A 13956-nucleotide genomic window follows, 5' to 3' on the forward strand; every position below is an offset into this window, starting at 1 on the left:
ACCTGAAACAGGAAGGCCTGGCAGCGTCCTCCATAAGGGTACACCTCGCTGCTATCTCGGCCTTCTACCTGGGAGCATCTGGTCAATCTGTCTTCGCCAACCCTATGTTTGGTCTTTTCCTCAATGGTCTGGACTGCCTACATCCCCAGATCAGGCAGCCTGTCCCCATGTGGGATTTTACACTGGAGAGGACCAGGTTAATTGGGCCCCCATTTGAACTGCTGGCGACTTGTTCCCTTCTATATCTGTCAAGTAAAGTAGCCTTTCTGGTCGCCATTACATCTGCAAGGAGGGTGTCCGAGCTAAAGGCCCTTACCTCAGACCCGCCTTACATGATTTTCCACAGGGATAAGGTGCAACTCAGGCCTCATCCAGCCTTTCTTCCCAAGGTGGTGTCACACTTCCACACCAGTCAGGACATTTTCCTGCCAGTCTTTTACCCTAAGCCTCATGACAGTAGCCCGGAGCAGAGGCTGCACTCCCTCGATGTTTGGCGAGCACGAGCTTTCCACATCGAGCGCACTAAGCCATTCTAGAAGTAGAACCAGCTGTTCATATCGGTGGCAGACTGGATAAAAGGACTCCCGGTCTCATCTCGAAGAATATCCTCCTGGATCACGTCATGCATCCGCACGTGCTATGAGCTGGCCAAAATATCAGCACCAGCTCTTACAGCGCACTCCATGAGGGTCCAGGCCTCATCAGCAGTGTTCCTAGCCCGGGTCCCGATACAAGAAATCTGCAGGCAGCAACTCAGTCCTCGGTACATACGTTCACCTCTCACTATGCCATCATAGAATCATAGAATATCAGGGTTGGAAGGGACCTCAGGAGGTCATCTAGTCCAACCCCCTGCTCAAAGCAGGACCACCATGCCAGAGATAATGCAGCTTTCGGCAGAGTGGTGCTCCAATCAGCGTTTCCATAACTCCGACCCCGCCGCCTAGGTAAGGCTTGGAAGTCACCTAATTGGAATTGATATGAGCAATCACTCGAAGAAGAAAAAACAGTTACTCACCTTCTCGTAACTGTTGTTCTTTGAGATGTGTTGCTCATATCCATTCCAAACCCTCCCGCCTTCCACTCTGTCAGAGTAACGGCAAGAAGGAACTGAGGAGGTGCAGGGTCATATATTGAGTGCCATGAATGCACCACTCCAGGGGGCTCCACAGCCAACCCGACGTGCTGCTAGGAGAAAAACTTTCTGACAACTGTGCATGCAGCGCGTGCACACCTAATTGGAATGGGTATGAGCAACACATCTTGAAGAACAACAGTTACGAGAAGGTGAGTAAACGTTTTTTCACCATTTTATTACATTTATTCAGATTCTTAGTTATTATAATTAAGATCTAAAAGTGTTGTACCAATAAAATAAAAACCAGCAGGATCTTATTAAAGGGAAAAAGGCAAAATACCACATTTATTGTGAATACAGAAAGAATCATAGTAAGCAGTTAGTTATAGCTATAACATGCCATTCAATCTCATATTTATTCACACATTCATTCATACAAACACACACACACACACACACACCCACACACACAGGTTCTGCAAGGTTGTTATCATAGTTACCAGCCTTAGAGTTGCTCATGCCAAGCCACTGGCCAGGTGGCCTGGACATGAGGAGGGAGCAGGGCCTTGTCAGATGCTCATCTGATGCTCCTGGAAGTTGGTTTGCAGAATCAGACCCCAAAGTTCTCACTTTTTAGAGTCTATTTTTATAGGAATTTCTTCCTATGCCAGTCTATGGGAATTGCTTCATCATGCTGTTGCTGAATCAATCAGCAGATAGCACATTCCTGACGGCTCCAAGATGTTATCTTGTTCTTTGGTTCTCCCATCCTTGAGGCTGTTGGGTGGATTCCAGTCTGCCCTCCGGGGGGGTCCTCTGGTTATTTCCACTTGACGCCTTCTTCAGCCAATGGACACTGGATTCTTAGGCTGGCACCTCCCTGATCATTCAGTTATTATCCACACCAAGCATCCATCCACATACATCCTCTATCTCTATTTTAATCACAATTGTTAATACAACAAAAGGGTGGGGAGTCTCTGGGTGCTGTTTCTGTTGTTAGAGTATTGCTTTGAGTCTCTCTCTCTGTGAATTGCTTTGAGAACAGACTCTGTCTTAGAATGTACTAACACAATTAGCAGCTTGCAAGTTTCACACATAGAGGGACAGAAACAGTACCAAAAACCAAGAGACCTCTTAATTAGTAATACCCTGGAATTTAAACTCTGGGGAATCAAACTCATTTGTGATTTTAATACAGAACTTCTTTAATATGATCCAACAAAAGTGCTTAAATAAATGTGTTTACATATCGTTTAAGAACATAAGAACTGCCATACTGGGTCAGACAAAATGTCCATCTAGCCTAGTATCCTATCTTCTGACAGTAGCCATTGCTAGGTGCTTCAGAGGAACAGAACAGGTAATCATCAAGTGTCGCCCATTCCCAGATTCTGACAGAGGCTAGGGACACCGACCCTGCCCATCCTGGCAAATAGCCATTGATGGACCTATCCTCCATTAATTTATCTAGGTCTTTTTTGAACCCTGTTATAGTCTTGGCCTTCACAACATCCTCTGGCAAAGAGTTTCACAGGTTGACTATACACTGTATAAAGAAATAATTCCTTTTATTTGTTTTAAACCTGCTGACTGTTAATTTCATTTGGTGATCCCTAGTTCTTGTGTTATCAGAAGGAGTAAATACCACTTCCTTGTTTACTTTCTCCACACTAGTCATGATGTTATAAAGCTCTATCATATTCCCCATTAGTTGTCTCTCTTTTCCAAGCTGAAAAGTCCCAGTCTTATTAATCTCTCCTTATATGGAAGCTGTTCCATACCCCTGATCCTTTTTGTTAGCCTTTTCTGTACCTTTTCAAATTCCAATATATATTTTTTTGAGATCGGGTGACCATATCTGCATGCATTATTCAAGGTGTGGGCGTACCATGGATTTATATAGAGGCAATATGATATTTTCTCTTTCCTAATGATTCCCAACATTCTGTTAGCTTTTTTAACTGCTGCTGCACATCGAGTGGATGTTTTTGGAGAACTATCCACAATGACTCAAAGATCTCTTTCTTGAGTGGTAACAGCTAATTTAGACCTCATCATTTTATATGTATAGTTGGGATTATGCTTTCCAATGTGCATTACTTTGCATTTATCAACATTAAATTTCATCTGCCATTTTGTTGCCCAGTCACGCAGTTTTGAGAGATTCTTTTGTAGCTCGTCACAATCTGTCTGGGATTTAACTATTTTAAGTAGTTTTGTATCATCCACAGATTTTGCCACCTCACTGTTTACCCCCTTTTCCAGATCATGTTGAATAGGACTGGTCCCAGAACAGACCCTGGGTGACACTACTATTTACCTCTCTCCATTCTGAAAACTGATCATTTATTCCTAACCTTAGTTTCCTATCTTTTAACCAGTTACCGATCCATAAGTGGACCTTCCCTTTTATCCCATGACAGATTGCTTTGCTTCAGAGCCTTCGGTGAGGGACCGTGTCAAAGGCTTTCTGAAAATCTCTGTACAATAGATCCACTGGATCCCCCTTGTCCACATGCTTGTTGACCCCCCCTCAAAGAATTCTAGTAGATTGGTGAGGCATGATTTCCCTTTACAAAAACCATGTTGACTCTTCCCCAACAAATCATGTTCATCTATGAGTTTGAAAATTCTGTTCTTTACTACAGTTGCAACCCGTTTGCCTGGTACTGAAGTTACTGGCCTGTAATTGCTGGGATCGCCTCTGGGGCCTTTTTAAAAAGTTGGCATCACATTAGCCATCCTCCAGTCATCTGGTACAGAAACTGATTTAAATGATAGATTACATACCACAGTTAGTAGTTATGCAATTTCACATTTGAGTTCCTTCAGAACTCTTGGGTGAATACCATGTGGTCCTGGTGATTTATTACTGGTTTATCAGTTTGTTCCAAAAACCTCCTCTAATGACACCTCAATCTGGGACAGTTCCTCAGATTTGTCATCTAAAAAGAATGGCTCAGGTTTGGGAATCTCCGTCACATCCTCAGCCATGAAGACAGATGCAAAGAATTCATGTAGTTTCTCTGAAGTGGCCTTGTCTTCCTTGAGTGTTCCTTTAGCATCTCAATTGTCCAGTGATCCCACTGGTTGTATAGCAGGCTTCCTGCTTCGGATGTACTTAAACATTTTTTTGCTATTACTTTTTGAGTCTTTGGCTAGCTGTTCTTCAAATTCTTTTTTGGCCTCCTAATTGTATTTTTACACTCCACTTGCCAGAGTTTATGCTCCTTTCTATTTTCCTCACTAGGATTTAACTTCCACTTTTTAAAGGATGCCTTTTTGCTTGTCACTGCTTCTTTTACTTTGTAGGTTAGTCATGGTGGCACTTTTTTGGTCTTCTTACTATGTTTTTTAGTTTAGGGTATAAATTTAAGCTGAGCCTCAATTATGGTGTCTTTAAAGTTTTCATACAGCTTGCAGGGATTTCACTTTTGGCACTGTACCTTTTAATTTCTGTTTAACTAACTTCCTCATTTTTGTATAGTTCCCCTTTCAGAAATTAAATGCTACTGTAGTGGTGTTCCCCCACCCCACCCCAGGGATATTAAATTTAATTTTATTATGATCACTATTACCGAGCGGTTCAGCTATATTCACCTCTTGGACCAGATCTTGTGCTCCACTTAGGACTAAATCAGGAATTGCCTCTCCTCTTGTGGGTTCCAGGACTAGCTGCTGCAAAAAGCAGTCATTTAAGGTTAAAAAACTTTATCTCTGTATCCCGTCTTGAGGTGGTATGTACCCAGTCAATATGAGGATAGTTGAAATCCCGTGTTATTATTGATTTTTATCATCTTTATAGCCTAGCATTTCACAGTCACTTTTACCATCTTGGTCAGCAGTATATTCCTACTGCTATATTGTTACTATTCAAGCATGGAATTACTATCCATACAAATTTATGGTACAGTTTGGTTCATTTAAGATTTTTACTTCATTTGACTCTACGCTTTCTTTCACAGATGGTGCCATCCCCCCCGCCCCGCCACATGACCTGTTCTGTCCTTCCGATACATTTTGTACTCTTGTATTATTGTGTCCCATTCATTATCCTCATTCCACCAAGTTTCTGTGACGCCTATTATATGAATATCCTCATTTAATATGAGGCACTCAAGTTCACCCATCTTATTATTTAGATTTCTAGCATTTGTATATAAGCACTTAAAAAAATTGTCACTTTTTAGCTGTCTGCCATTATGTGATATAAATGAATGGGAATCTTTTTCATTTGACTGTTTCAAATCAGATCCTACTCGTATTTTATCATCTTCCATCCTCTCCTCCTTACTAGGACTTTGCAGGCTGCTCCCCCTTTACTTTTTTAGATATCTATACTATAGAAGCAGCACAGCAACTTCAAAAAGTGTTCTAAATGATTTAACTGTTGATACAACTGATTGGTGTCTGGTCTGAATTAGATTGGTGCCACATATTACTATGGACCGATGGGTTCCAGGATGAGCACCTGAAGGCACTCCTGCCATAATCCTTGTAAATCTATCCTGAAATCAACATAGCATAAAGGCTACAAAAGGCAAAAACCTTAAACAAGCAAGAGGCTGGCATTACAGCTGAGGGTTGTGATTATGTTGGCACTACTTGTCTCAACATAGCTCTTATGTGGTTAGTGTAGAAACTGTGACTGAACACCTTGAAACTTCAGTTACATTTGATGCTCTCATGTTGACAGACTGCTTCAAAACATCAGTTTCTTTGTGGCCTCAGTACACCACCCTATTCATGTTTGACACCAGCTCAGGAGACAGGGACTCATCTCTCCCTAAACACAGGTTTACCTCATGAGGAGCGTATTTAACTCTGAAGACATTCCACTCTGTTCTCAGAAGCTGGAAAACCTATGGAGACTCCAGTCACAGTAGCATTCATACTGCCTCAGTCACCTTGAGTCCTCTAGAAGATAGAGTATACTCTATAGATTCTTATTTTCTTTCCACCACGTTATGTTGGCTTATCAGATACATGCACCTAGTATCAAACTAGCTGAAGTTCAGTTGATGCCAGACTTTGTGGGAGCTCTTGGCATTATGAGTGTACAAAGTGTATTGGAATTGAGAGTTGTGACTTGATCAATCCATGACACACTTGGCTCTGGTGCCTACACAGACATATGCCACCAGTGCAACTGGAATCAATTCCTGCTCCAGTGGCACTATTCTCTTTTCAGCATGGGCAGCTGTACAACATTCTGCATCTTCTGTCCAAGAAGAAAGAAACAGGTGAACATGCAAGACTGTTATCTTGACACAGATACCAAATATCTATCAGTTGGCCAAAGGAGGAAAAAAAACAAATTTTCAGCTTTTTCAGCATATGAAGAATTTTTTTGCCAAACTTTTCATTGCCTTTCCTAAAAAACCCAGAGTCTCAAAATTAGTGCACAAGTGTAATGTAGTAGAAGAAATATTTGGACTTAGTAAAGCATTTGACACTGTTTTACATATGTCACTTGAAAATTACACAGGCTTTGTGTGGAACACTGTCTTGTGTAATGAAAACAAGCTGAAGGCCCATAAACAAAGGCTAATGATAACAATGTATCAAGTAGCGAAAAGTGAGGTAAGATGGTACACTACTAGGATGAATGAGATGAAATTGAAAAGGAGAAGAATGAGGCTGAATATCAGAAAAATCTAAATGACAACAAAATAGCCCTGAAATGGTAGAAACTCTCTCACTTGGAATATTTAGAACTATAGAAAATACTAGAAAATATTCTGTAAAAGAGCATCCTGCATTTGTGAAGAGATGGACTGTATGATCTAGTAAGTCTTTAATCAGTTCCTACTACGATTGTATGAAAATGGCTAGGATTATTCCACTTCCTTTGGCAACTGTCCATGACGCTGGCATATCTAAAGTAAGTGGACACTGTTCTTCCTCTAGAAAGGTTAACAGTGTCTGTTTTGATGGATCCTTATCAAGTAGGTGAGAGGGACATCTGGCAATATGAAAATACCATCCAAGCAATCTGCAAAAGGGCAGAAGTAATTGGAGCACAGGGACACTGATGACCTTCTGCCACACTCACCATGAAAACCTGGTAGCAGCTACAATGGCCAGAGAAGAGTGATAGGACACGTGTTTTGGCACCCCTTCTCTTTGATTGTAACATTAAAATGACTGTTTACCAGTCTTCAAAGCTTACGCTGTGCATTGGGGACTACTAATCATTATTACCAAGTATTAGTTGATACACAAAACGATTTGTGAGGTGGAAGAAGGCTCCCTTCCAAAAAATATATATATATATATTTTAAATCAGTCCATCAGTGAGCTAGTTAGTATGGTCTTTAATGTCCATGTTGCAACAATCAGAGCAACAGTCACTGGGATAGAAGTCTGCTGCCAATATAGTTCAATGGGAACTATAACAGAAACACAAGGGCCTGCTGCATGATGGCAAAGTTAAGAAAACTAAAGCCACTCTTTTTCCCTAGCATGTGTCATGGGAGGAGGTCCAGTGAGGAAAAATAGCGGTCTAGATTAAGATTGGGTGAGCAACCTTAATTCTGGCATTTCCAAACATTTGAGTGCTTGACTTTGCACTTTTACCATGTAACTATTGTAATTTGTGTGTGTAATGTTTTACTTAGGTGGTGATAAAGGAAACGGAGAAACAAATACCGGAAGAAAATTATGCTCTTACATGGGAAATACCACTATTAATTCAAAATGCTTCCTTTTTGGGCCAGTGTAGGCTTAGTGTGTATCTACAAAATTCTTGATGGTTGTAGTAGCTGTTTATATATGATGGGATTGCATGTTTTCCCTCCGATGGAGGATTAGCTGATCATGGACATAATTTTAGAAGGGATTCAGTGGAGACACAAGTGGAACCTTGAGGTTCTGAAGTCAACAGAATTAATGAGAAAAACTACCTGGAGTCCCATGTTGTTCCTTATTACAATTGGAGTATGTAATAGTCTCTTCTAGACACAGCTCATTTTAAAGTCTTCGTGTCCCAGACCAAGGTCCGGAGCACTGGATGTATCAGAGAGAATTTGTCAGGTGGCTACTGTCAACAAGTTGAGAACACTGAGCCTGATGTCTTTAGCTGTGTTCATTACTCATGGCACACCTTTTTATGATGCAGCCTCAATGGATGCCCAAAAATCTCAACTGATATGATTTAAAGACAATGGTGATGCTATGGCTTTAGTAGCTGTGTATTCCAAAATGGACTAAACAAGTAATTATGGAAATCACTGCAAGTGCCCCTGCTGACTTATCCAGAGTTCTGGAGCATTCCTTCCTGCTATGTAGGAGGATCTATGGGGTTTAACAGGGGAGACTTTGTGAGGAGGATTGTAAATGTGACTCAGTTCACAATTTAGAATATTTTGGCTCTTTCCTTAGGTTCTACTGTGGAAGGTTGGCTGTTTAGAAAAAAAAAAAAAACAGACAGGTCTGGTCAGGACCATAAGACCTTTTGGCTGCAGTATACCTATCTGCCTCCATCTGTCCAATACTGAAGTAATTATTGGGACTTAGGGGTGGACAAGTCCTGTGAGGCAGGCTGGGTCTCCAATGGTTTTCTTCTGGTCTGAAGCTTCCTCTGAATCCTCCTTGAAAGCCCACCTCTATAAAATAAATAAAAAAAGGAGGCAAAAGACAGTGAAGAAAACATTTCTATGTGTTTTGTTCAGTATGGCCACTAATTGAGGATTGAAGGAGCTGATCAGTAGACTGGGGGGAATCAGAAAGCTGACAATCTTATCTTGTTTGAAATATGCTACCCACACTTCCCATATCACTCATCAAGCCCACTCTGTGACTGGGAGGTTTGGGTGCTACCTAAGTCAGAAGTCTGGCAGACCTGCTTTCTGTTCTAATGCATGGGCAAGATTAGACCTGAAGAGCCCTCTTTGGTCAGATTTTTCACAATGAGTGATCAAACTCCACACTGAACAAGTTGATCTCCCAGTGTTTAGGGTCAGCCTGTGCATATGAAACATTTTTTCTCCTTTCAAGAACCTTTTTCTCTCCTATCAGAACACTGATTTAAAAAGAGCATACTGTTGTTGCCAGGCTCTTTGAAGCAGGGAGAAACTGAATAGTACAAGTGCATTTGGAGCTGGCCAGAAAGTGCCCTATCTCTTAGCAGTGATTGGATCTACTGACTGTAATGCTAATAACTGAAAGGAGAGCCCAGATGTCATGAACTGGTCTTTTGGAAGTGAAGAATTTGAAATTTGAATTTGAAATACAGTAATCGTTAGTCATTTATAGAATAGCATACAAGCCAATGATGTTGCTCCCCATCCTTGTTTCCTGTTCTTGTGTGTAACAGAATTATAGTGTTAGCTGATGTTAGTGTGAAAAGAATGTTTCATCAAAATACATTTTTGAAGGAAGCTGTTTCTTAATTAAGCCGTAAAGAGGAAATCTAATTTCAAAAAAATTGTTTTAACTTACAATGTTTTTATGCATTGGTGCAGTATGGTTTTTTTATCTTACATTTCTGATAGTTTGTATATATAATGTTTCTAATTTGTTTCTGTGCAAAATTGTTGTCTAGAAGAAACAAACAAATCTACTAAGGAAGATTTAAGGCCCGTGCATCCTCTACTAAGAGTGATAGAATCTCCTCTACAGCCTTCTGAACCTACCAAGGTGAAAGAAAAAATTAAGAAAAAGGCAACTGGAAATTGTTCAGAGAATGCAACAAGAGAAGCTGGGCTTGAGGGATTTGTAAGTAACAGGTTTATTCCACTTTATTTGAATAAGATATCATACAGCTAAGATATTTGAATATTATGCAACCAATACATATTTTCATGTTGTTACAACATTTTACTGGTTAGAATTCTCTTATGTTAAGTATTAAGTAATTTTTCAGTGTATCCAATGATCTAATTTGCAGAAAGCTACAATTCAGTATAAACTGGACCTTGAGATCCCAACCTTGGAACAGAATTCATTTTCCAGGAGTTTATTGCCATTCTTCTGACAATTTCTTAGTAGCATCTGTGTGTATGATGTAATATGGACAACTGAGTTAGGCACCTTAACTCAAATTCATTAGTTTTGTTAGATCAGTAATTCTAGAGCCAAATATCTAGGTATGTATTAGGTGAACTCCATGTCCCTTCATTTATAAATACATAACTGGTACACTCTGAAATGAGTTTTTCTAGTAAATTTGCCTTTTAAATAATTCCAGAATTTATCAGAGCTTGAACCGCACTGCCTCAGACAACGAGAAGACTATTTAAAACAGAAGCGAGATACGCTGATGGCTATAAAGAAGGAGTCAAGAAATAATCTACCAACACCAAATATAGATCAGAAAGAAGAGGAATTATCTTCTAAAGAGGTGAAGGATGACCTTTAATCAGCATGACTAATCTTGTTTAGAAAAATCGCAGACCACTTCAATGAAGATATGGATATAGCAGCTGAATATTGAAACAGAACAAAAGAACAAGGAAAAAGTGGTAGAATTCAATGGCAGAACACACACAGTTGCAAGTTATTCATTGTGCAGAAATTAGTTCTCCAATCTAAAACCATTATAGATAAGAAGCAGAAAGCTTAGTGATCTAGTGAGCATTAAATGCTTTTTCTACAATGGTAAATCTTCATAATAAACCCATGCTCTATGCTCTCGCGCATATTGTTAAACTGATTCATTGCATGACAGTTTGCTCCTACCTGCTAGTGAGATGTGATTTTGCATACTGGTTCCCTGAAACGTTAGTTCCTTTTTTGCTAACACACGCAGAAAAACAACGTTCATGGTCAACACCACTAGCTTGAATTTTCTGAGAAGTGTTATTTTACAGAAGGCTTAAGTGTGATTACTTCCTTTCTTTTGAGACTTTGTAAAGGGTTTTAATTGTATTTCAAGTGAGTCCTATAGCTTCAGCTACTGGTGGAGGAGGCAGCAGTATTAAGGCAAGGAAGCCTGAAGTTTGGGTGCTCGTACCATCTTTTTACCTTGCACAAAAATCTAGGCTTTTGTGCTGAAAGCAATCTTCCTGTGATAGAGTTAGGACCATGGAAAAGCAAAATGATTTCTTCATAACTGGCATATTCTTGATGGCTCTAATCTCGCCTGTCATTAGACAGTTGTAGTGGTGACTTGGAACATTCAGTACTGTAGCCTATCATTCTCTTGAAGAGGCAGGAATAGGTGTGCATTGCCCATTTGGCACAATACAAAGAAGATCAAACTGCCTATGAATAGCAACATCACCATTCAAGAGAACGAACGTTTCCTTTGTGAATTTTTTAAAATTTAAAATACAGACAAGACCAGTTGGTCCCTTATGAAGGGGGAATGAGTGCTGTGAGTTTGTAGGGGAACTGAAGAGATGAAGATGCCAGAACACTTGTATTTGCTGTTTGCTGCTGTGTCGAAGCAGAGAAGGATTGAAACCTTCATTTCTGGATTAGGGATTTTAAATTTACATAAATTAAACCTCAGGCTTTCTTCCTAGGGCATCTTCTCCTTAAGAATTAAGCAATGAGTTCCATGAGATTTTTAAAAATTACTTAGTTCTTAAGTAAGAACAGCATCAGATGTACACTACCTCTGATAAAATAAATTATCAGTTATTGTTAGCTGGGGTCAGTCCCTGCTGTGTGGTAAAAGCAGCACGCTTAGCGTATGTCTACACTGCAGTTAGACACCCATGGCTGACCAGTGCCAGCTGACTCTTGCTCAAGAGGTTTGGGTTAAGGGGTTGTTTAACTGGCATGTAGATATTTGGGCTCAGATTGCAGCCCAAGTTCTGGGACCCTCCCACCTCACAGGGGCCTAGAGCCCCAGCTCCATGCTGAACCTGAACATCTACACCAGGGGTTGGCAACCTGTGGCATGTGTGCCAAAGGCAGCAGGTGAGTGGATTTTTAGTGGCACTCTGCTGCCAGCCGGGGTCCTGGCCCTGCTCAGCCCGCTGCCGGCCTAGATGGACAGAACCCTGAGCGGGGCTGGTTGCCGCAACTCCAGCTGGCAGGGGCCAGCGGCCGGGACCCCAGACTGGCAGCGTGGGCAGCAGATGAAACCCCAGACTAGCAGTGGGCTGAGCAGTTCAGCCCGTTGCCTGTCTGGGGTTCCATCTGCCGCCCACACTGCCAGTCTGGGGTTCTGTCCGCCAGTCCCTGCCAGCTGGGATCCCGGCCACCGGCCCTGCTCAGCCTGCTGCTGGCCCGGGGTTCCGTCCATCCAAGCTGGCAGCGGGATGAACGGGTTTCCGGCCCCCGGCACCACTCAGCCCACTGCCAGTCTTGGATTCCGTCATGGGGCCCCTGTAAATGTAAAATTTATTACTGGCACACCACCTCTCAAAGGTTGCTGACCCCTGATCTACACAGCAGTTGGCTCGCAGGGCTTGGGCTAAGGGGCTGTTTGAGTCAGGTGGCATGGGCCATCCACAGCTTTTTAATTGCAGTGTGGACATATCCCTAGGTGCTGATATATTTCATTAGCTTTTGTCTTCTGTAGCAACTGTTAATGACCATTTTCAGACAGGAAGCTGGCCTAAAAGGACCACGTCTGTTCTGGTACAGCAATTCCTGTATTTCTAATTCATTTACTTCATCCTGTCATAATCAGACACTAGATGTTGCCTTGCAAAAAGAGATCTGTGTCCTGCTTGAATGCACACAACCTGAGTTATTTAGTGGTGCAAGGATGGTTGAAAGAAGGAAATCACTGCAGTGTGATTCAGCAGACTGAAGGATAAAGTTTAGAAAACTCCTAAAAGTAGGACCAGAAAAGTTAATCTGATGAGACCAATTATGCCTGACATCAAAACAGCATGCCTCCCTTACATGTAAGCATTGATGCTGGCCCTGATATATAAGGGAACGCTCACAGTTCAATAAACAAGATGGAATTCAGTACTCTCTGTACAGCTGCTTGATTGGTGGGAGTTAAAGAATTCATAACCATGTTTGTTCCTAAGCTAGGACCATAGTATTGGTCAGTGTGCACTGTATTTCTAAGTCTGTTGATAGAAGATCATTTGAAAGCAATCTGCCCCATTTGTTTCCCTAACTTTCTGGAAATACTTCCATGTTAAACTCGATAGGAAATTTTTCTAAAAAAGGCAAGTACTATAAACACCACCTCTAATTGTAAACTCAGGACATGTTTTGCTGATAGTCTCTTGTATCACACCAGTAATATAGACTCTGCAATGAGAATTTTGATGACAATTGCACTGATTTCTGATAGTACAATTCACCTAACACTTCTGTAGCAGTATTGGCTCTGTGGTGCTAAGCACAGAGATAACTTGTGTCAGAAAGTAAGCAGACATGGTAAGATACCCTTACTACACAATGACTTGTCAGGATTAAAAGCTGATTTAACTGATAGTAAAGAAAGTTATAATAAACAACTTGCTGCAGATCAAAGTAAATAGGGGGAAATAAGTCAGCTTTCTTATAAAGACTTTTCTAAATTGTTAATTTTAAAAAAATTTGAGTTTTATTATACTTAGAACATTGGATTGCCTTGTCTCTCAGATCTGCCCCTCTAAACGGTTAAGGAGCAGCACTGACTGACTTCAAAGGAAATCTAGGCCTCCTCCAGGAGGATTATTATTTTACAGTAGGGGGAGGGCAGAGGCAGACTTGCTCAGGGAAACAGAATGCTTCTCCCCAAACAGTTGAAAGACCTTTATATTTCTGATAGAGAATAATGGGTTTGAGAGATCAGGTACTGTAGCATGGCAAGGTCAGAATCACTGATATTCAGGGTCTAGCTAGTCTGATGCTAAGCCTCCAACAGTGATCAACACCAAATACTTACTTCAACTTGACACCAAAGGAAAATAGTACTCTGAATGTTCACACTATTAATGATTATTGTGCTTTATGGAGAAGGGGGAGTTACT

At 41.0% G+C, this 13956-nt stretch overlaps 1 protein-coding gene across 3 annotated transcripts in view; it reads left to right on the forward strand.

Moving 5' to 3' along the window:
• The window catches only part of CFAP36 (cilia and flagella associated protein 36), a 107199-nt gene that overhangs the window by 89391 nt on the left and 3852 nt on the right, over positions 1-13956 (forward strand). For 2 of the 3 annotated variants that reach the window (XM_073339332.1, XM_073339334.1), the window contains exons 8-9: positions 9627-9799; positions 10272-10424. In XM_073339332.1, the coding sequence (XP_073195433.1) occupies positions 9627-9799; positions 10272-10424 (326 nt within the window). The remainder of the gene's footprint in view (positions 1-9626; positions 9800-10271; positions 10425-13956) is intronic. The other variant, XM_073339335.1, reaches the window with a different exon arrangement.

This window comes from Lepidochelys kempii, chromosome 3 (genome assembly GCF_965140265.1).
Source record: "Lepidochelys kempii isolate rLepKem1 chromosome 3, rLepKem1.hap2, whole genome shotgun sequence".
Lineage (NCBI taxonomy): Eukaryota > Metazoa > Chordata > Testudines > Cheloniidae > Lepidochelys > Lepidochelys kempii.